The following is a 21,848-nucleotide window of genomic DNA, read 5'->3' as shown; positions in this document are numbered from 1 at the left end:
GTCCGGAGTGAATCTAGCCCTTAGTAATGAACTGTAGAGATTCTTAAATATCGTTCCTTCCTTACCAGTAAGTCCGTTCCCTGGAAGAGATAACCACCACAGCTTTATACCGTGAAACCTTGACATTATCAACCCAATGGATTTAAGTTATTTTCAACACCCAACGGTACATGTTGAGACAGCAAAAACATTGAATAGCTGTTGCCAATTAAACTTTCAGTTACATATTTTCAGTGAAATATTAATTCAAGAGTGAGATCTCATAGGAGGCACAGAAAACTCACTTCAGAAGGAATGTTTTAATGGTAGACCATTTCCACACAACAATGACACAATTAAAATGTTCACACGTGTCAACTTCCGCAACAGTTACTCATAAGGGAAGCAAATACAGAATTTCATCCGATTGTTTCTCTGCACCCATCTCATCAACCATTCATGTAACACTTGTTCCATGTAAGAAAATACAGCATTTTTTCCCAACTTAATATTTGGCAAATACAAAAGCAAACCTAGTCTTCCTCCCACAAAGAAATGTGATGACATGGATTCCTAGACCTCCAATCCTTTTTTTCTACTAAAATAACCCATAATGTTAACTCTATACAGCTAAAGGGTGTAGTTACTAATAGAGTCCATTTATACAACATTAGGGGAGAAATAAATTATTTCACAAAGTCACAGTCAGAGAAAGAAATAAGAACTTTACAATATTGTAATTCGGACAATGTATATATTTTTTTCAGAAACAAAAGTGTCCATCTCTAATAACAGAGAAATTAAAGATAACTATATTTTCAGTACATTCATCTTAAACAATGTTAAGAGACTTGGGTAAAAAAAACAATAAAACAATGACCGTTTAAATACAAGACGGAGCTTTTTGGTGGGTCATTTCGACCCACAAGGTCTATGGAGTAGCCTGGTCTCAGATCTGCTTTTGCTCTTGCCAACTAGCCAACAGAAGGCACTTTTGATGGCATTTGTTGATGCAGCGAACATGACCGTCTTAGTTCTAAATCTTGGGACCTTTTAGAATTCACTCAACACTTTATGAACAGGACACTGGTCAAGATTAGCCGAGGGCGTATTATGCATTTAGCTGTATTTCTATTGACTTTATTAATAAATTATTTTAATTTGACATAAGGAGTCACATTTAACGTATGTTTTTATCTAACAGGTCAGGAACACAGCCTGAAAGCTTATTTTAGGGACTTTGACTTGTGTGATATAATAAGCCAAACATATTCCACCCACCTCTCTGGAATTGTGGGACTATTATTAAGTCTCCCAAATAATTCCATAGTAACATGGTTTATGTCCCAACAGCACTGAACTACTGTACCAACGATTGCTATTGTAGTTTGTTGATGGCTGACAGTGCCAACATAGACACAGTGAGTAACCCATAGGAAAGTCTGTACTGTGCAACCAGACTACTTTAAATCAACCAGGAGTGGAGCTTTAGAAGTGAGCACACAGGCTTATTTCTTGATCAGTGTCATCATGCAATGATGTCTCTTCCCAATGACCTCAGTGAGTTTGTCACTGCTAAATACCAAGTGCAGAGCTAGTGAGTGAGTTACAATGCAAACAATATGTACCTCATAAACCAAATTGTGTAACAATCTGCCATATAACATGTAGCTATGATAAGTGCCCATCTAAAACCGTATCAATGAGACTGTTCAATGTGAGCCAGGGGATGTTGCATTGGAAAGCAACCTCACAAACAAGTACAATATTATTTGGGGTTGAATGGCTTTAAGCTGATCTAGTCTGCTTCCCTTGGCGCTGGTTCTGGACGTTCCAACTGGCTTGGGTTGTTCCACACACCTTGGGCAATACTGAGAGGTAGTGGCAAAGACACTGAGTACTGTGTGGTTTCCTTCCCCACAAACAGTGCTGTTGTACCATTAAGAGAGAGACAATGAACCGTATTTCTCAACCAACAACAGTAACCTACAAAAATGCCTTAAGAGCTTTAAAAAAAATAAAAAACCAGCCTACTACTACTATCACCACCATTGAGCAGACAGACAATCATTGCTTGTTTAGCCGCCTGTGCTACATTACCATTAGAATATACAGGAGGGGTGAGACACTAACATAGCATTTAAATAGTTATTAATAAATTAAAAAAATAACAACGGTGAGAATGAGCAAAAAGTAGTGATACATTACATATATCCCACCTCCCAACAAAATAAAGGCAATTCACTTCACATCTCTTTTAGGCACATACGTCTTAATGGATCCCACTCCTACAGTAGCGTGTGGTGTCAGGAATGCTTTTCACACGTAATAAAGACAAGACAGTGAAGGTGCCATTATGGAGAGTAAGTAGTCTCGGCAGAGAAGAAATTAACTAGGGCCATGTTCATTAGACACCAAACGTAAGAAATCTAAATGAAACAGCTGGGACTACCTGGACCTTGTTTTCCAGTGGAGATAGTTGAACACTGAGGAAGGGCTTATCAGATGCCTTGGGACCTCAGTGAGTGTGACTGAGAAAGAGATGAAAGAAACTGATCAGTGAGCACTTAACTTACATTAGATCCACGCAACTTAGAGCAGCATGCCTCGCTTGGGATTGTATGAACTTAAGATGTCACACACTGACTGACTGCAAAACAGATCTTCATACAGACTCAGATGACGACTTGATTTCAGTTACTTTTTTGTTCCTCATTTTGTGATTCAATTATTAGATTTTTTTACTTAAAGTCTATGTTAACACTAAATCACAATCTAGCCTGGAATACTGCTCAGCAGCTATTTACAGAATTTCTAAAAGAAAACAAACACAATAATCTGACTGAATTACACACAATCTCAAATGGTTCATATTAGTGGTCCTTTTCAAAAGACAAAACAAAATTGCTGTAAAATGTAAACATAAAAAAACTACTGTATGGTGTTTGTTGTTCATCTGTTTCTCTGTTTCGCTCTCCTCATGGATTCATAGCTGCTGCTGTGAACTGTATGATTGTTCACCCCATGACCATGCATTTTGTATTCTGACCCATTTTTCAGTTCCGCTCAGGTTGTAGTAATGTTTCAGCTAGCTTCCGGACCCGGACAGATGTGCAGGAACTTCCTATTTATTTCAAGTAAACACCTTTTTATAAGTCCCAGTTTTTTCCCATGTTCTGGTCCTTCTGTTTCAGGAGAAGGGTGTCCTGTCCTCCCATCTTCCACAGTGAAGACTGGCATTCTGCCTTCCTGCTTGCTTGGATTGAATGTGTTTTACCCCCATAACCCTATTCATCACCTGTGTCACAGGAGTTAGATTTTTTTTTTTTAAGAAACAAATTATTCCCCCTCTTTTAAAAAATTCTTCCATCACATATGAAACAATGAACTTGAGAGATGTCTGGCCCAATTTTTTTTTAAGGTAATCTTCTTGTTTCTTTTTTACAACACACAGCAGAATAAACATTGTTTTGGAAGCAAGGTCTCCTGGTGGCAAGTCAAAATGTTCTGTTCAAGAGGTCACATTTCATTTTTTGTTTGTTATATTTTTCACTTGCCTACTGTACTTTTACAACCCATCTTAGTCCTGTTTGGCTGGCACCTGCTGCTTCCAGGCCTCATTCAAGTAAACCAGTCGCTTGTAGTTGAGCATAAAGAGAATGAAGTTCAGTGCATATGTGGTGATGCAGATGATGCAGAAGTCCTTGAGGACGAAGTAGAGGATGTAGCCCAGATAGAGCGAGCCCATCACCGATAGGATAGACGTCGTCATGAGGATCAGGGCAGCCATCGCACTCACGGTGATTCCTGTAACCAACCAGATGAGAGAGAGCAGGGGCTTAGGCTACTGACATGACGTGCACTGCACAAACAAGTACAGTAAGACATGCTGTGCAAAGGTGGCAGTGAAGAAATATAATCACTTTGACAAACACTACTACATGGAAAAGACAAAAGCAAGCGTTTTGGATAAAAACGGTGGTCATGAAATGCCTGGACCTTGTACACTTGAATCAGGGGGGAATACATTTGGTGCCTTTGTATGGAGCCAGTCAGCTTTAAGTCTTAACACTTATTTATTTGCTTACTCATGCTTGACATCGATGTACATAAATACAGAGATCAGACACCTGGCTGTTAATGGCACCCTATTTCCCATACAGTGCACTACTTTTGAACAAGGCCCATAGGAATCTGGTCAAAAGTAGTGCACTATATAGGGAAAACGGTGCCATTTTGGACTCAGTCAGTGACCCATCACATTAGTGGTGGCTTCTGTGCTATGCAGCCCTTAGGCCCCTCATTTGTAACCTGGCACTAGTGAGTGACCACCACAAATCTCTGGCTGCACCCTTCAACTGAAAGTGGAGCGCTTAAGACCAGACCTGGGTTCAAAATACTATTTGAAATCTTCTACAGTGCCAGATGGGTGGGTTTGCAGTTTTAGGACTTGTCTTGGTCCAATAAGCCGGGCAAGCTCAATCAAACCCAGAAAGTTTTTGAAATGACTTAGTCAACATGGATGTGGAGTCTCTATACACCACCATTGAACATGAACAAGGATTGGCAGCTATGCACCATTTCTCGAGTACCCGGCCTGAGACCGAGATGCCTCCCACAGAATTCATGGTCTCACTGACTGAATGGACTCTTAATAATAACATTTTTCTTTCAGAACAAGTTAAAGGATGTACCATGTGAGCTTACTACGCTGGTTTGTACTTATGTAAAATGGGAAAAATACTTCAGTTTAGATCCTTCTAAAAACCAGCTATTTGACCGGATTATATGGTGGGGATGCTAAATTGATGGATGTTTGCCTGTTCTGGTCTGGCTCAGAAGATTAACTTATTTCTTCCACCAATACCTTAACAGCATTAACCTTAACATCAAACTATGGAATACTGCAAGGATAACATTTTTTGGACCTTGACATCAGTAAAGATGACAGAGGTTGTTTGCACACATCAATCATTTGGAAGCCTACGGATTGGAATAGCATTCTGAGGGCAGACAGCTTCCAACCTAAAAGGCTAAAAGAGAACATTCCATATGGCCAATTCGAAAGAATCCACAGAATTTGCGATCAGGAAACAGACTACAGTGTCAAATCTGCTGAATTGGAGAATCGCTTCTTGAATCGGGGCTACGGCGCTCAGGTCCTGAAAGATGCAGGTAGTAGGGCTGGACAACTTGACAGAGAGAACATGTTGCGAAGGGGAGCGCCTCATGATGCACCAGAGAGAGTGTACTTTGTTACAAAATATGTCACTACGCCAAGTCTTACCAGAGCCACCAGTTATAAGCGATGTCCTACCCAAATTGACAAATTAGTCTACAGCTATCTTCCTGGTTACTCTCAAAACACTTTGCTATACCACAAACCCAGGAGCTCATTTAAATGCAAGTATTTTGTTGACAGCTTCAAGTCAAGCATTTCCTTAACTGCAAAACCACTCGTGGTTACAGATTTATCGGCACCATCTTGAAGGCAAGATGACGCCAATAAAGATGGCAGAGTCGCTTCTAGTCCTTAGGAAACTGCAGTATTTTGTTTTTTATGCATTATTTTTTACATTGTTAGCCCAGAAAACATTAAGTGTATAAGCATTTCGTTACACTCGCAATAACATCTGCTAACCATGTGTATGTGACCAATTAAAATTTGATTGGAATGTCCACAGTGCAAGGTGTTATATATTGGACGGACAAAGAGACACCTTCAAGACCGCTTAGTTGAACACAAGTATGCCATACGGGTAGGCAATGAAGACTACCCCATGGCAAGGCACTACAAGCCCTTACACCATTGCAACCCTGCCTCCCTACAAGCTATGGGCATTGATCATGTTCCGGCCTCAATTAGAAAAGGGGACCATCTTAAACAGCTAAACCAAAGGGAAAGTTTTTGGATTTACAAACTACAGGCCACTAAGTACCCTGGTTTAAATTAAGATATGGATTTCTCTCCTTTGCTGTCATCTAGTGGACATTTTGCTCTATTTCCCTCAGCTATGTTTAGACTGTTGTGGTCCATGTTAACTGTGTAATAGTGTACTATAAAATAAATGGTTATCCTATTCTTAACACTGACCAGTCATATTCAGGGTTGGAACGGCCTTTCTGGGGCTTCTGATGCTTCTAGCCTTGAGATGCATTTCTGATAACATATCTACAGTATTTCACTTTTTAATGTGGATAGTATTGCTTACTAGGTGTTACAAATAATTTCTGTAACCACTCCCTCTTCAAAATCAGGGTTGATCAAATCAAAGATTTTTAAACTTTGTTTCCATTGAACATGCCATACAAATAAAGGCATTTTATCTTGGTCCTCCTCTCTTTCTGATGACTTCAAATAGTGTTTGAACCCAGGTCTGCTTAAGAAAGTAAACCACCGAGCCAGATGCATGACAGGACACAGGACCCTCTGGTTAAAGGAGGAAGAAGAGCAGGTGTTCTAGAGTAAAGGACATTCTAAACAGACATGTTCTGGTTCTGGCACAGACTTCTATTCATAGTGATGAAATTATATTAGAGGGGAAAGGGACAAACAGTGCTCACACATTCTGTACGAGAGTACAGGGCGAGAGTGCTACAGGATAAGGTTAAAGCTACCGGTTTTTAGTTAACGGGGAACTGTGTAAATACAGTGTGAAAAAAGCAGCAAGAATGGGGCAACAGAAACCAAATGTACAGTAAGCCTTAGGCCATATCTTTTGGCCTAAGTCTTCTTAGCTGACTTGATCATGAGAATAAAAAATGAAACGATGTCCAGTGGCCACAGATGAAAAGGCCCTCTCGCTCAAGCTCTTTTTAGGAGAATTACCATTCTGAGACACCAGCTAATCTAAGGTCCCTTCAACCTACGTGTCTAAATGATAATTTAAAAAAAATAACTAATATCCTCACTAACCTAACCACAATGCCTGGACAGTAAGTTTCACCCACTGTACCACTGTTGTGTTAGTCAAATCCACCTGTGTAGTAAATCGGTATGGGAGAAGGGCCTCTAGTTCTGAGGCAGCACCAGTTGGTTAAGCAGGCCGCAGGGCCCTTAGGCCAGTCAGCAGGGGAACAGATCTAAACCTGCAGGACTGAGTCAGCAAAACCTCCAACCTGCCACAAGGACATCAGACAGTCAGGCGGGAGTGTATAGTATGACTTCACACAGGGAAGGGGCCCTTAGAGGGGCTCAGCAAGAAGCATTACACTTATCTAGGCCTACTACCTTAAGGACACCAACATTTCAGGTATATAATAGAGCAGGGTTCCCCACAACTGGCTTCCCGTGGGCCGAATTCGGCTGAAAACGTTTGAGTATTTGAATTTGTTGCTTTCGGTGCTGCTGTCAAAATGTCTCTCACATCGTATACTGGTTGAGAGGACCAAGTCCCCTCATGAAAGCTTGTCCCCAAAAACATGAATTCACTTAATCATCTCTCCCTCACGTCCAAATATACTTTCCCCCTTTTGTCTGTGTCACATCTAAAGCCTTCCACATGCTTCAGTTTGGTTAGGCAAACGAGTGTGCCCGCATTCTTCCTTAATATAGAGAAATATTTTTATTTTTCACACATTAGGTGGAACAGTGTCTCATCTATCTGGTCAGATCCGCTGGAGAAAAGGAGAGAGCAGGGAGATGGACCCGTAAGAGACGGACCCTTTGCTGCTTTCTCCGTCTCTCCCCTGAGACTGACCATCAAATGGAGGCGCCATCAGTCCAGTAAAATAAAAAAGCAAATGATTTACATGTATGCTCAGCTGTGCCTCGCAAGTAATACAACTGATCTATTTTGTTATCATAGCTCGAGTTTTGAAATATAATACGGTCTGAGACAGTGGTTCCCAAACTGTTTATAGTCACATACCCCTTCAAACATTCAACCTACACCTGCGTACCCCCTCTAGCACCAGGGTCAGCGAACTCTCAAATGTTTTTGCCATCATTGTAAGCCTGCCCCACACACACTATAGTATACATTTATAAAACATAAGAGTGTGTTGTCACACCCCGCTCGTGGGAAGTGACAAAGAGCTCTTATAGGACCAAGGCACAAATAATATTATAATAACCAATTATCTTACATATAAAACCTTATTTGTTCATCGAAAATTGTGAATAACTCACCACAGGTTAATGAGAAGGGTGTGCTTGAAAGGATGCACATAACTCTGCAATGTTGGGTTTTATTGGAGAGTTTCAGTCTTAAATCATTTTCCACACACAGTCTGTGCCTCTATTTAATTTTCATGCTCGTGAGGGCCGAGAATCCACTCTCACATAGGTACGTGATTGCAAAGGGCATCAGTGTCTTAACAGAGCAATTTCTCAAGGCAGGATACTCTGAGCGCAGCCCAATTCAGAAATCTGTCAGTGGCTTCTGATTGTAATACATTTTCACAGAACCGCTTGTTGCAATTTTGATGAGGCTCTCTTGTTCAGATATCAGTAAGTTGACTGGAGGCAGGGTATGAAAGGGATAACGAATCTAGTTTGTGTCATCCGTTTCGGGAAAGTACCTGTGTAATTGCGCAACCAACTCACTCCGGTGCTTCGCTATATCACATTTGACATTGTCCGTAAGCTTGAGTTCATTTGCACATAAAATCAAACGACGATGGAAAGACCTGTGTGTTGTCCTTGTTAATGCAGTCAGAGAAGAGCTCCAACTTCTTAATCATAGCCTCAATTTTGTCCCGCACATTGAATATAGTTGCGGAGAGTCCCTGTAATCCTAGATTCAGATCATTCAAGCGAAAAAAAACATCAACCATATAGGCCAGTTGTGTGAGAAACTCATCATGCAAGCGGTCAGACAAGTGAAAATTATGGTCAGTAAAAATAACTTTAAGCTCATCTCAATTAAAAATAAACGTGTCAATACTTTGCCCCTTGATAACCAGCGCGCTTCTGTATGTTGTAAAAGCATTACATTACATGGTGCCCATGTCATTGCAAAGTGCAGAAAAAACACGAGAGTTCAGGGCCCTTGCTTTAACAAAGTTAAACATTTTCACTGTAGTGTCCAAAACGTCTTTCAAGCGGTCAGGCATTCCCTTGGCAGCAAGAGCCTCTCGGTGGATGCTGCAGTGTACCCAAGTGGTGTCGGGAGCAACTGCTTGCACGCACGTTACCACTCCACTATGTCTCCCTGTCATGGCTTTTGCACCATCAGTACAGATACCAACACATCTTGACCAACAAAGTCCATTTGATGTCACAAAGCTGTCCAGTACTTAAAAAATATCCTCTCCTGTTGTCCTGGTTTCCAGTGGTTTGCAGAAGAGGCTGTCTTCCTTAATTGACCCCCCATAAATGTAACGGACATATACCAGGAGATATGCCAGGCCCGCCACGTCTGTTGACTCATCCAGCTGTAATGCATATAATTCACTGGCTTGTATGCGAAGCAGTAATTGTTTCAAAACATCTCCTGCCATGTCACTGATGCATCGTGAAACAGTGTTGTTTGATGAAGGCATTGTCTGTGTAGTTTTTTGGGGCCTTTTCCCCCAGCATTGTCCCAGCCATATCCGTGGCAGCAGGAAGAATTAAGTCCTCCACAATAGTATGGGGCTTGCCAAGCCTAGCCACTTGGTAGCTCACCATATAAGACGCTTCTAGCCCCTTCTTATTAATGGTATCTGTTGCTTTTATACACGTCTTACTACTCGAAAGTAGTCTTAATTTTCGCTTATTTTTCAAATTGGCATGTTTTGTTTCTAAATGTCTGCGCAATAGTGAAGGTTTCATCGAGTTGTGAGATTGTTATATGTGCATAAGTACTCACTGTGGCTGAGGAAAGGCACTACTCCCAATATAAGTGAAGCCCAAATCAATGTAGTTCTCATCATATTTGCGCCTCTTCGATGGTCCATGTCCCTGTCTGTTGTTTGGTGCTTTCCCGGGTAAGGGGGCAGTAGCTCTTCGGCTGCATCATCAGACTCAGTGTCCATGCTAGCTGGGCTAACAACAAATGTAGAATTACTGACGCTAGTATTGGATCTGCTCGTGGAAGCAGAACAACTTGTGTCGTCGACAGGTGCAGTGCTGCTGGTATGTGTCTCTATGGGCCTTAGTTTTTTTAGACCTTTTATCCATTTTCGAGCAAACGGAATGAGCAGCACCTACGTTTGGCTACATACGGAATGTTAGTGGAATTCCCACAAGAAACGGTTATTGTGATTGGATGTTAATTATTTGACTAGACTACCTGTATTTGACATTGTGTTGTTATTTTGCTCAACACTAGATAGTTTACATTTTATTTTTGGCAGTGAAACAAGGCTACTCAGGCAAGAAAAAAACCTCACCCAAATGTATAGCCCTGTTGGAAAATATAAATGGACCGTTGAAAAATGTGAAGAAAATTTTTACTTAAATTAAATAAAATAATGAATCGCTTTTTGGTGTACCTCCGGCGGCATTGCGCGTACCCCTGGTTTGGGAATACCTGGTCTGAGAAGAACAATATTGGCAGACCATGCCAATACAAGAATGTGATATTAGGCCTACTGCACAAACCTAATTCCTACAAAACGTTTATTAGGTTAATGTTGTATATGCTTACATTTTGTAAGTATTTTATTTTTTAATCTGAGTGGTAAAAAAAATATTAAAAAAGAGGTTGGTGACCACTGGCCTAGGCTACATCTTGATTTAACCGGTTGATTTAGATTTAGCATTAGCTGATTGTCTCTGTCTAGATCAAGTGCCATTCTGTGACTGGCTAATATGCTTTTTTTGCTGCGGTAAAGAGTATCTTGATGATATGGAGTATCGTGATACTAAACCTGGCATTGAAGTAAAAATTCTGGTATCGTGACAACGCTACCTTTAATATACTCCACAGTCCTGACTCAGGACTTATCTGAGCCAGGGTGCAGTCAAATATAGTAAAGAGGGAGTGAGGGCTTGACAGAGTGGTGTCAGCACAAATAGCCCAAAGCGACTATTCAAGGAGGCTTGTCACCTAAATTCTCTCCATACTTTGAATAGCAAGAGCCGGTGGCTGTGAAATCGAAAGTCTTACCTAGTAACAGTTGAAAGACATAAAAGAAAATTCCATAGACACTGTTTGGCTGGTTCATTGCACTGTCGATTCCGAAGATTGAGCCCAACAGTCCAAATCCTCGACCCCACCTACACAGGGAGAGAAATTAGAAAAAAACGAATGGAAATTTGTTAGTAATCGTGATGAATTGCAGGGACAAATAGCAATGTACGCCAAGGAAAATGTCTGAGAAGGTCAAACTATTATTGGGTGAGATTCTGATAAGGTGATAGCCTAAATGGTGTAATTTACAAGTTATAATCATAAAGATATGACGGGTGACGTCTACAATCCTAAATTATATAACCATGTTGATACAGTATCTCAATAGGAAGGCTTAACAGTGTCATTTACAAGTTAGAACCATAAAAGTAAAAGCAGAATTTCATCAAACCAAAGGGAACAAACGGAATATAGTAACTGAGCCTACTGTACGGCCTCAGAAGCAAGATAAAAGTACCCTGGAAACCTGAGTGGCGCAACAACCACTGGTCCTGGTTTGTCGTCTCCCCTCCTTGCACTGCCTCCACAGGATCACACCACTGCATTGTTCACAGCAGAATTTAAGCAATGCATTCAGGACCTACAGAGTGTACAAAACATTAGGAACACCGTCCTAATATTGAGTTGCAACCCCTTTTGCCTCAATTCATCGGGGCATGGACTCTAAAAGGTGTCGAAAGCATACCACCGGGATGCTGGCCAGCTAGGGAAATTAACTTTTTGGCCCACCCGCCACTATGTCATCTACCAGTCTCTCAGATCATTTACCAGCCAAAATATGTTTTACGCTATATTTACAGAAAACACATTTTTTGATAAGACAAGAAATGTATTACTAGTAAGAAGTAATGGGGTATATTGCTGAATTTCATGAACTGCGTCTTAACAAATACATGGTAAACATTTTATTTTTTATTTTTTAGATACAATAGTAAAAACAGCTGTTCGGTTGTAGAACTGTTTATCAAGAATCAACAAAGGCGTCTACCATGCCACAAAAGGCTAAGTGATGTGGCTTATTTATTATACTTCAGGGCACTACGCTGATATAAGGAGTACATGTGCTCCTAATTAGAAATGTAGAAGCACACAAATCTAGGAGAAGGACTAAAGAATAAAGTTTTGATAAGAAATAACAAAAGAATTATGAATTAAAGTCCTTAGGGGTGATCCATGCTCAATCAACCACAATCATTAGGTGAGACAAATGTTCAGCTGCCCCTTTAAGGGACAGGGAGTATACGTTATTTATAATAAGAGTCACCTGGAGAAAATCTGACCTCAGAAATTAAAATGGAAGGCCCCCCTTCAGCAAAAAGTGACCTTCCCCTTTAGCAAAATAAAAATGTAAACGAAGTGGATAGCAGATAACATGCCTACCGTTTACCAGAGAATAAGATATGCAGTTTTATAAACTGTTCTTCGTACTGTAAGCATTTGCAGAACATACATCCATAGTAGACCTGATTACCAACAATGACGAGACAGCCTACAGGGAGGTGGTGAGGGCCCTGGTGGAGTGATGACAGGAAAATAACCTCTCAACGTCAACAAAACGAAGGAGCTGATCGAGGACTTCAGGAAAAAGCAGAGGGAGCACGCACCTATCTACATTGACAGGACTGCAGTGGAGAAGGTGGAAAGCGTCAAGTTCCCCGACGTACAAGTCACTGACGATCTGAAATGATTCACCCACATCATCCACAGTGGCGCAGTGGTCTAACACACTGCATCGCAGTGCTAGCTGTGCCACTAGAGATCCTGGTTCCAGTCCAGGCTCTGTCACAGCCAGCTGTGACCAGTAGATCCATGGGGCGGCGCACAATTGGCCCAGCATCGTCCGGGTTAGTGGAGGGTTTGGCCGGCCGGGATGTCCATGTCCCATCGCGCTCTAGCGAATCCTGTGGCGTTCCAGGCGCATGCATGCTAAGGTTGCCAGGTGTACGGTGTTTCCTCTGACAAATTGGTGCGGCTGGCTTCCGGGTTAAGCGGACATTGTGTCAAGAAGCAGTGTGGCTTGGCCGGGTCGTGTTTCGGAGGAAACACAGCTCTCGACCTTTGCCTCTCCCGAGTCCGTACGAGAGTTGCAGCGATGAGACAAGACTAACTACCAATTGGATATCACAAAATTGGGCAGAAAAAAATTATACAGTTGAAGTCGGAAGTTTACATACACTTAGGTTGGAGTCAATAAAACTAGTTTTTCAACCACTACACAAATTTCTGGTTAACAAACTATAGTTTCGGCAAGTCGGTTAGGACATCTACTTTGTGCATGACAAGTAATTTTTCCAACAATTGTTTACAGACAGATTATTTCACTTATAATTCACTGTATCACAATTCTAGTTGGTCAGAAGTTTACATACACTAAGTTGACTGTGCCTTTAAAAAGCTTGGAAAATTCCAGAAAATGCTAATTGACATCATTTGAGTCAATTGGATGTGTACGTATGGATGTATTTACTTTCAAACTCAGTGGCTCTTTGCTTGACGTGATGGGGAAATGAAAAGAAATCAGCCAAGACCTCAGAAAAAAAACTGTAGACCTCCACAAGTCTGGTTCATCCTTGGGAGCAATTTCCAAACGCCTGAAGGTATCACGTTCAACTGTACAAACAATAGCACAGTATAAAGTATAAACACCTTGGGACCACGCAGCCGTCATACCGCTCAGGAAGAAGATACTTTCTGTCTCCTAGAGATGAACATACGTTGGTGTGAAAAGATGCTGGAGGAAACAGGTACAAAAGTATTTATATCCACAGTAAAACAAGTCCTATATCGACATAACCTGAAAGGCCGCTCAGCAAGGAAGAAGCCACTGCTCCAAAACCACCATAAAAAAAGCCAGACTATGGTTTGTAACTGCACATGGGGACAAAGATTGTACTTTTTGGAGAAATGTCCTGTGGTCTGATGAAACAAAAATAGAACAGTTTGGCCATAATGACCATCGTTATGTTTGGAGGAAAAAGGGGGAGGCTTGCAAGCCGAAAAACACCATTCCAATCGTGAAGCACAGGGGTGGCAGCATCATGTTGTGGGGGTGCTTTGCTGCAAAGGGGACTGGTGCACGTCACACAAATGTTGGCATCATAAGGTAGGAAAATGATGTGGATATATTGAAGCAACATCTCAAGACATCAGTCAGGAAGTTAAAGCTTGGTCGCAAATGGGTCTTCCAAATGGACTACGACCCCAAGCATACTTCCAAAGTTGTGTCAAAATGGCTTAAAGACAACAAAGTCAAGGTATTGGAGTGGCCATCACAAAGCCCTGACCTCAATCCCGTAGAAAATTTGGCCTACAAAACTGACTCCGTTACACCAGCTCTGTCAGGAGGAATGGGCCAAATTTCACCCAACTTATTGTGGGAAGCTTGTGGAAGGTTACCCGAAACGTTTGACCCAAGTTAAACAACTTAAAGGCAATGCTACCAAATACCAATTGAGTGTATGTAAACTTCTGACCCACTGGTAATGTGATGAAAGAAATAAATGACTAACATTATTCTGACATTTCACATTCTTAAAATAAAGTGGTGAACCTAACTAACCTAAGACAGGGAATTTTTTACTAGGATTAAATGTCAGGAATTGTGAAAAACTGTGTTGAAATGTATTTGGCTAAGGTGTATGTAAACTTCCGACTTCAACTGTACCTAGACATGGAATCACTGGTCACTTTAATAATGGAACACTAGTTACTATAATGTTGACATACTGCTTTACTCATTTCATACATATATACTGTATTCTATTCAATGCCACTCCGACTTTGCTCGTCCTAATATTTATACATTACTTAATTCCATTATTTTACTTTTAGATGTGTGTATTGTTCGATATTACTGCACTGTTGGAGCTAGGAACACAAGCATTTCGCTTGTCAGAACTGTCCTGTGAGGATCCAAATAGGTCAGATCAGCTTTGTAATAAATAACTTCAACCAGACCCATTCTCACCCGCAGAGTGGGGAGAAGAAAACTGGTGGGGGTTGACAGCTCACACCCAGTTGTAAATCAAGGCGAGAACATTCAGCAAATCCCTCTCCAAATTCACCTAAGGAATGTGCTTTTGTTTCAACAGACCTTTTCCTGACGAAACTAACACGTTCTAAAGCGAATACTGGAACAATATTGCTAACATAGGACGTGGGGAATGGTCAGGGGCGATCTGGAGAACACTGGTGACGTTTTGGGTGTTATTTTGTGATGTCATTAAAAATGCCATAAAAGGAAATACTGTAACTTGGAAAGATTATCAACTATGTGTGTGGTGTCCAGCCGATGCATTGTGCATGAAAAATGATGTTTTTGTTAAGGGACATGATTTTAGGAGCCATTTATTTTGACAAGGCACACCCTTGAGTGAGGTCAGAGAGCGTGTCAGCCTGACGGATCCACCCCTTTTGAATGAACTGTATAAAATGATGGGTTAAGAATGAACATATCATACCAGAGACGTTGAGCTACAGCTCACGTTTAAAGTGGTTTGACCTCAATCTCAACATAAGGTAGAGAAGATAAAGTCACCTCCCGGACAATCACTGGTAAGGCTGATTAGCTATCCTAAGTAAAAATCGAATTGAAGTGGGACCATTCTACTACTTGGCTCAATCCACTGTAGTATGCTACTCTCATTACCCCACTGGGATCCATCAACACGGCTGACTAGCCTATTTTCAAAGCAGCATCTTCCAGAGCAAATGGAAGGAGAATAAACGTTTAGTTCTGTTCAGGACTATACGACAACTCACCGGATACTGGACGACTTCCGAGAAAAACAGTAGAAGATAGGTTGGGATCCTTTTAGACAATCAGAGCCTTACAAGCATGCCACGATAAATGCCCAACCAATCCCCTTTCCAAGGCAGCCCGTTTCAGAGAGATACATGGCGAACCAAGGCTTTTCCACATAAATACATTCATGACTTCTTACTCCAAGCGGGCGGCGGTTCGTGTGCAAAGTATAAGTGAGAGTAATTTCAAAATGTTCCAACGTTAAGTGTCTGTCCCTCTCGCCCTCTCCATGTCTTTTGGAACAAGCAGCCATATTGTTGTCAGTCCGCTAGGGACCTGTTTCTAATGCATTAAGTGTGTATGTTTATCCTGTGCTACCATTTAGTTAGCTAGTAAATAAATAATTAAACCAATTTGTGTAGTACTGAATCATAAGTAAGGCTTGGGTTTTTGCAGAAGCAAGGTTATGACTGTTCAGAACGATATGATAAGAGGTTGTGATTGATAAGCTGACTGTTTATGGATGTGATAGGTAAAGACCTTAAGAGTTTAATTTGGGAGATGGTAACTCTTTTAAAGAACCGCTCTCATGGTGCCCCAGATCCCAATGAGTTAATTGTTACATGTTACATAATTGTTTAACCGGGTAACAAAACATAGTTAATTGATTAGATAAATAACAGTCTTCAAATTAATGAAAGTAAAGTCGCGCTACACCCGCAATAACATCTGCTAAATGTGTATGTGACCAATACATTTTATTTGATTACATGGTAATGCAGAATATATAGCGCACATGGCTGCGAGCAAGAAGGTTGTGGGTCAGCAGACCACCGTGGACAAGAGTAGGGGTGGAAATATCTTTCTAGTAAAAGCATTGCATGAATCTAGCATAGTATTTGCGGGTCCAAGAAAAAAATTGCCGTTTTTATGTCAAGCAGTTTTAAGGTATTTTACATGACTGGAGACCTTAGTATAATATGTTTTAATACCACCTGTACAGAGATGGGCCTATATATTAATCTTATCATATTTCTCAAATGCCAAATCAATGTGTCTTGTTTGCAACAAAACTGTCCCTGTTTGCAAATAATGAAATCTAAGGCATCATTATGAATCTGAGAATGGGATTTTCAAAAGTTAAGACTACCTTTTCAACCCAGACAGAGTAGGCCTACCAACTCAGAAAAATGTAAGCTTTAACTTCTGCCTACTCTTCTCCGGTGGCTTAACCCAACGAGAGAAAGTCACAAGTGTTCCCCTAAAAGCTGTCTTGGTTGAAACATTTTCTATTGTAAAGAAAGTGAATAGCTTAATCAATTGATAGTGACATAATTAGATTACTTCCCAAGCTATAGGTTGTAGCTCAGCCTCAAAGTCAAAGAAACAAAACAAAGATACCATATGCATTGGAGTCACCTCTTTCCCATGTATTTGACAACTTGTTTCTAGCATAAAGCATTGTTATAGATCACTTCAAATAATTGGATTCGTTATATTTTCTTCTAAATCTTAAGCTAAAAGGCGTAGGCCTATGCTTTTTGACATTTTCTTTAATATAAGGTATTCCTATGGCATACCCTCTCATACACGCTCAATTCGAGTCCTGGTTTTAACTTAATAGCTCTTCACTGACACAGAGGTAGGCTATTTAAATACTGCATGGTGGGTGGAGGAATCTATGGATAGCAGCCTATAGCCTAATTTCGTCTATCAAAAAGGTAGACATACCTTTTATTTCTTAAGAAGAAATAGGCTCCAACATAAAGCCCCCTGGTTGTTAGTTTAGTCAAAACTAAAATTATGACTGTTGAAATTAATTATGCCTACTCGAATTTGAGCTATCCATTTCAGATTGACTGTGCTGCAGCTTCAAGTTTCAGCACCAAGTTACTTGAATCTGGCTTATAGTGAGGTCAATAACTCTGATTACTACATCATAGACAAGAAACATACTGTTTTATTCAAATCAATTATAGTAGTAGCAAGCTATCAAAGTTGACCTCCAGTCCTCACATTCGCGCTCGCCATCTCAAACGGAACAGATCATATAGGCTAGTCCACGTGTACGAAATCAACTTTTTTGGACTAGGCCTACCCAAAAATTATTTTGAGAAGAAGCCTTTGACTCTTCTCATAATCAATATTCCCAGGTAAGAAGTTTTAGGTTGTAGTTATTATAGGACTATTTCTCTCTATACTATTTGTATTTCATATACCTTTGACTATTGGATGTTCTTATAGGCACTATAGTATTGCCAGCCTAATCTCGGGAGTTGATAGGCTTGAAGTCATAAACAGCGCTGTGCTTCAAGCATTGCGAAGAGCTGCTGGCAAAAGCAGGAAAGTGCGGTTTGAATGAATGCTTACGAGCCTGGTGCTGCCTACCACCGCTCAGTCAGACTACTCTATCAAATCATAGACTTAATTATAATATAATAAACACAGAAATACGAGTCTTTGGTCATTAATATGGTCAAATCCGGGAACTATCAGTTCGAAAACAAAACCTTTATTCTTTCAGTGAAATACGGAACTGTTTCATATTTTATCGAACGGGTGGCAACCTTAAGTCTAAATATTGCTGTTACATTGCACAACCTTCAATGTTATGTCATAATTAATTAAAATTCTGGCAAATTAGTCTTTGATAGGAAGAAATGGTCTGCATATACCCGAATGCGCTTTTGTTAAATCATCACCCGTTTGGCGAAGTAGGCTGTGATTCGATGATAAATTAACAGGCACCGCAATTATTATATGCAACGCAGGACAAGCTAGTTCCCTAGTAATATCATCAACCATGTGTAGTTAACTAGTGACTATGTTAAGATTTTTTTATTTTTACAAGATAAGTTTAATGCTAACTAGCAACTTACCTTGGCTCCTTGCTGCACTCGTGTAACAGGTGGTCAAGCCTGCCACGCAGTCTCCTCGTGGATTGCAACGTGATAGGCCATAAACGGCATCCAAAAATGCCGATTACCAATTGTTATGAAAACTTGAAATCGACTCTTTAATCAGCATGGCTGATTTAATTATCGGTCGACCTCTAGTTAATGGCTTTTGTTAAAAAGAGGGGAGTCACAGCTTTCCATTCCTACTTTATTTCTCAACTCCTAAATATGTGTGAACTGCACCATTTTAAACCCAGGGTTTTTAGCAGAAGCATGGTTAAGCACATTACCGCTCTGCAACTGGCAGTGAGTGCACAGGGGAGAGTCAGGCTAAATGTAACATCGGTCAATTGTAGGCTGACTGGGGTACAATGCCTCTCTACCTCGAAATAATGTATTTAGAACTACTCAAATTGTGATGAGACAGATAATATTTTTTGTTGAGTAAGAGTAGTGGAAACCAGGAAAAGTGTTGGGGGGAAAATTGTTACATGAAGTGGTTTCTGTGAGAAGTACAGGCAGGGGGCTTTTTACCCCGGGTGGCGAGTTACCAAGTTACCCTAACAGGTAGGCCTACATTATATTCAGTGTTTATGCAAGTTTTTTGGGACATAAAATTTATCTATGATAATAACTAGTTAAAAGATCACATTTGAGATCTGGCTAATGATTAGCCTAATAGGGTAAATGCAGAAAGGAAACCCCATGCTTCAGCCTATTTATTTGTACTTTGCTGCATCAGTTGGGCTAAAGGTGATAATGATTATTGCTAATGACATGGTCCATATCAGGTATGCTTAGGCTATATGTGACTCGTTTCTGAAAACTAGGTGTATGTTGCGTGTCACTACTTAACAGGAGCGCCATTTGAATGTAAACTTCTTTTTTTTTTTTTTTTTTTATCAAAACGTTTTTTGGGGCAGAAATGCTTTCTGGAACATGTGAAATTTCATGTGCCTTAATAACAAACTATATGCCATCTGTAAATACAAATACAATTGTTAAATAACGAGCATAGTTGGTTTAGCCATGGAAAAAGCCCGCAACCTTCCCGCTAGCCATGATTGGCTGAGATAATGAGTGGGCTGGACATGCCGAGAGATGAGTTCAGATTGGTCTGCCACGTAGCACGCTTCTGTCTATAATATGAGCTGGTTAGTATGTGTAGGTAATCCTTTCTAACATGGCTGTTTTGAAAGATATCACGTAAAATAATTGCTTAAGTGGCGCTCTCCACTTTCTGGAGGACCAAGTTTTGAAATCAGTGGAATTCCCGGTGGAATTAGAGTATGATAGCTAAGGAGATGGAGAAAATTCTGGCGTTTGATTGCAAATATGAAGACTGAGTCGAAAAGAGAACACACGGAAGTCTCCGGATTACATGTTCAAACTAAGGGCAACCATGGCATCCGTGACAAAAAGGGAGAAGCGTCCATCCATGTATACGGGTAAGTGAGTCTAGCTAGCTACATTTTCAGATATTACACATTTCTAATTTTGTCAGAAAGTCGTTTTCATTTCAAGTTAGTGTACTTCCTAGCAGTTAGGCCTACTTCCCTATAGGGTTCCTGTATACAGTTCACAGACATGCCACACAGACAAAGAGCATCAAGTCACTACGCTCTACCATAAAAAAACTCCCCTTGTTGAGACAAAATACTGTAGTCCTACACAATGACACTTCACAGGGCAGGTTGAGGTTGGTTATTTGCTTCGGTGTTATTCAAGGCTGCTCATGATGGCGTTTGGCAGGCAGATTGTGGTTGATTAACTGAATGTCTCAGCAGTGCTGTTCTCATGACTTGTGCATCATGTCTGAAAAAACTTTCCCTGCATTTTCCCCTGACATTGCTTGGATGTCAGCATTTGTACACCAAACAGGAGTGTGCATGTCCTACAACCCAGATAGCTACTCACAAATAAATTACCTAAGATCACTTGGGCACATGAACTATGTGTGACCAACAATCATAAGCTGAACTCTAATGACACTGTTTCACTTTAGGACTCTAGTTTAATTCAACAGACTATTCAACAGTTTCAGACAACAGATGCCCTTATGTGAATTCAGGTTTGTTAATATACTATTCTGTATTTCCCAATCTAAGGATTCGGTTGTTTATCTTGTCATTGACATATTACAGCCCACAATCCAACTAATCGCATCGAGGGCAGAAATGCCAGGCCCATATTTGAGATCGCTATGGAATTATACAAATGCAGCATAGTTTCTAAAATTGTAGTGAGACTTATTAAAATGATATCAGTTTAAGATCTTGGTAAACTTGTTTGAGGTACTCTCCAATGTATTTAATGTGTAAAGTAGACAGCTGATTCACATAGCTAAGAAAATGCTACACAAAACTGGCTGAATGGCTACGCCTCTCGTCGAGCTAGCTAGCCAATGTTAACTCAATAAGGGTGGCGCCCCATTCGCTAACTAGCTAATTTAGCAATCTAATTAAAACTAAATATCAGTGTTAAGGTTGGAGAACAATAGTGTGCATCCATGCAAATTAAAATACACAATTTCATAGTATCTAACAGCCAGCTAGTAGCTAACTTAGTTGTTGCCTGGTGAATAGCTAAGTAACTTACCGTAGTGTTAGCAATGTGGCTACGATAGCTTCTACACACTAAACAGGCTACGTTTATTATCAACAGAGTTGACATGTTTAATGTACTAAAGAACAGCGCATGCTAAAACATTGACAGTTTAGCACAATGATGGTAAAAAAAACGCTCAGTGTCATCCAGAGCGCTGCTAGTACTCGGCGCCGCTGTTGAATTAAAATTACCTGGAGGTGAAGACTTTTGAACAGCTGATAGAATTGCTCAAGTCGCACATGGCCCGATAATTCGAGTCTCTGGCCTTTTCCGTTTCCACATGATAGGCGTATAAAGACAACAATATGCCCAATAAGCAAACAAGGAGCCTGGCTATTCTTTCCCATCGAGGGGTGGACACTCTCAGGACGGGCGCCGCCATCTTTCCGGCCTCGCTCGAGTCGTCCACGCAACGCAACCGATGACGAGAACTGCGACGTGGAAAAACGTGCCACACGACCAGGGCAGTCGGTATTGATGCTGCATTCAAATAGTAGTCGGAACTAGGAAACTCGAAAATGTCCGAATTGCTGATTCGATGTGCCACCTGTATAACTACTG

The 21,848-nt window shown here is 40.7% G+C and overlaps 1 protein-coding gene across 1 annotated transcript; it reads right to left on the bottom strand.

Annotated features, from left to right (window-relative positions):
* Nucleotides 1-284: 284 nt before the first annotated feature.
* On the bottom strand, nt 285-21,805 carry LOC139582782 (vitamin K epoxide reductase complex subunit 1-like protein 1). The gene is made up of 3 exons (XM_071413117.1): nt 21,479-21,805; nt 11,016-11,125; nt 285-3,786 (listed from the first exon to the last, which is right to left on the bottom strand). Exons 1-3 carry the CDS (start codon nt 21,667-21,669, stop codon nt 3,560-3,562), a joined length of 528 nt encoding a protein of 175 aa, XP_071269218.1. The 5' UTR covers nt 21,670-21,805; the 3' UTR covers nt 285-3,559.
* Nucleotides 21,806-21,848: the final 43 nt, after the last annotated feature.

Source organism: Salvelinus alpinus, chromosome 1 (assembly GCF_045679555.1).
Source record: "Salvelinus alpinus chromosome 1, SLU_Salpinus.1, whole genome shotgun sequence".
Lineage (NCBI taxonomy): Eukaryota > Metazoa > Chordata > Actinopteri > Salmoniformes > Salmonidae > Salvelinus > Salvelinus alpinus.
This window is presented reverse-complemented; position numbering and strand designations above follow the sequence as displayed.

Excerpts from the sequence above, each read along its gene's own strand:
- LOC139582782 (XM_071413117.1), bottom strand. The coding sequence starts at position 21,669 with ATGGCGGCGCCCGTCCTGAGAGTGTCCACCCCTCGATGGGAAAGAATA. Across the intron at positions 11,126-21,478 it reads TCAAAAGTCTTCACCTCCAG|GTGGGGTCGAGGATTTGGAC; the intron begins GTAATTTTAATT and ends CTCCCTGTGTAG. Across the intron at positions 3,787-11,015 it reads TGTCTTTCAACTGTTACTAG|GAATCACCGTGAGTGCGATG; the intron begins GTAAGACTTTCG and ends GGTTGGTTACAG.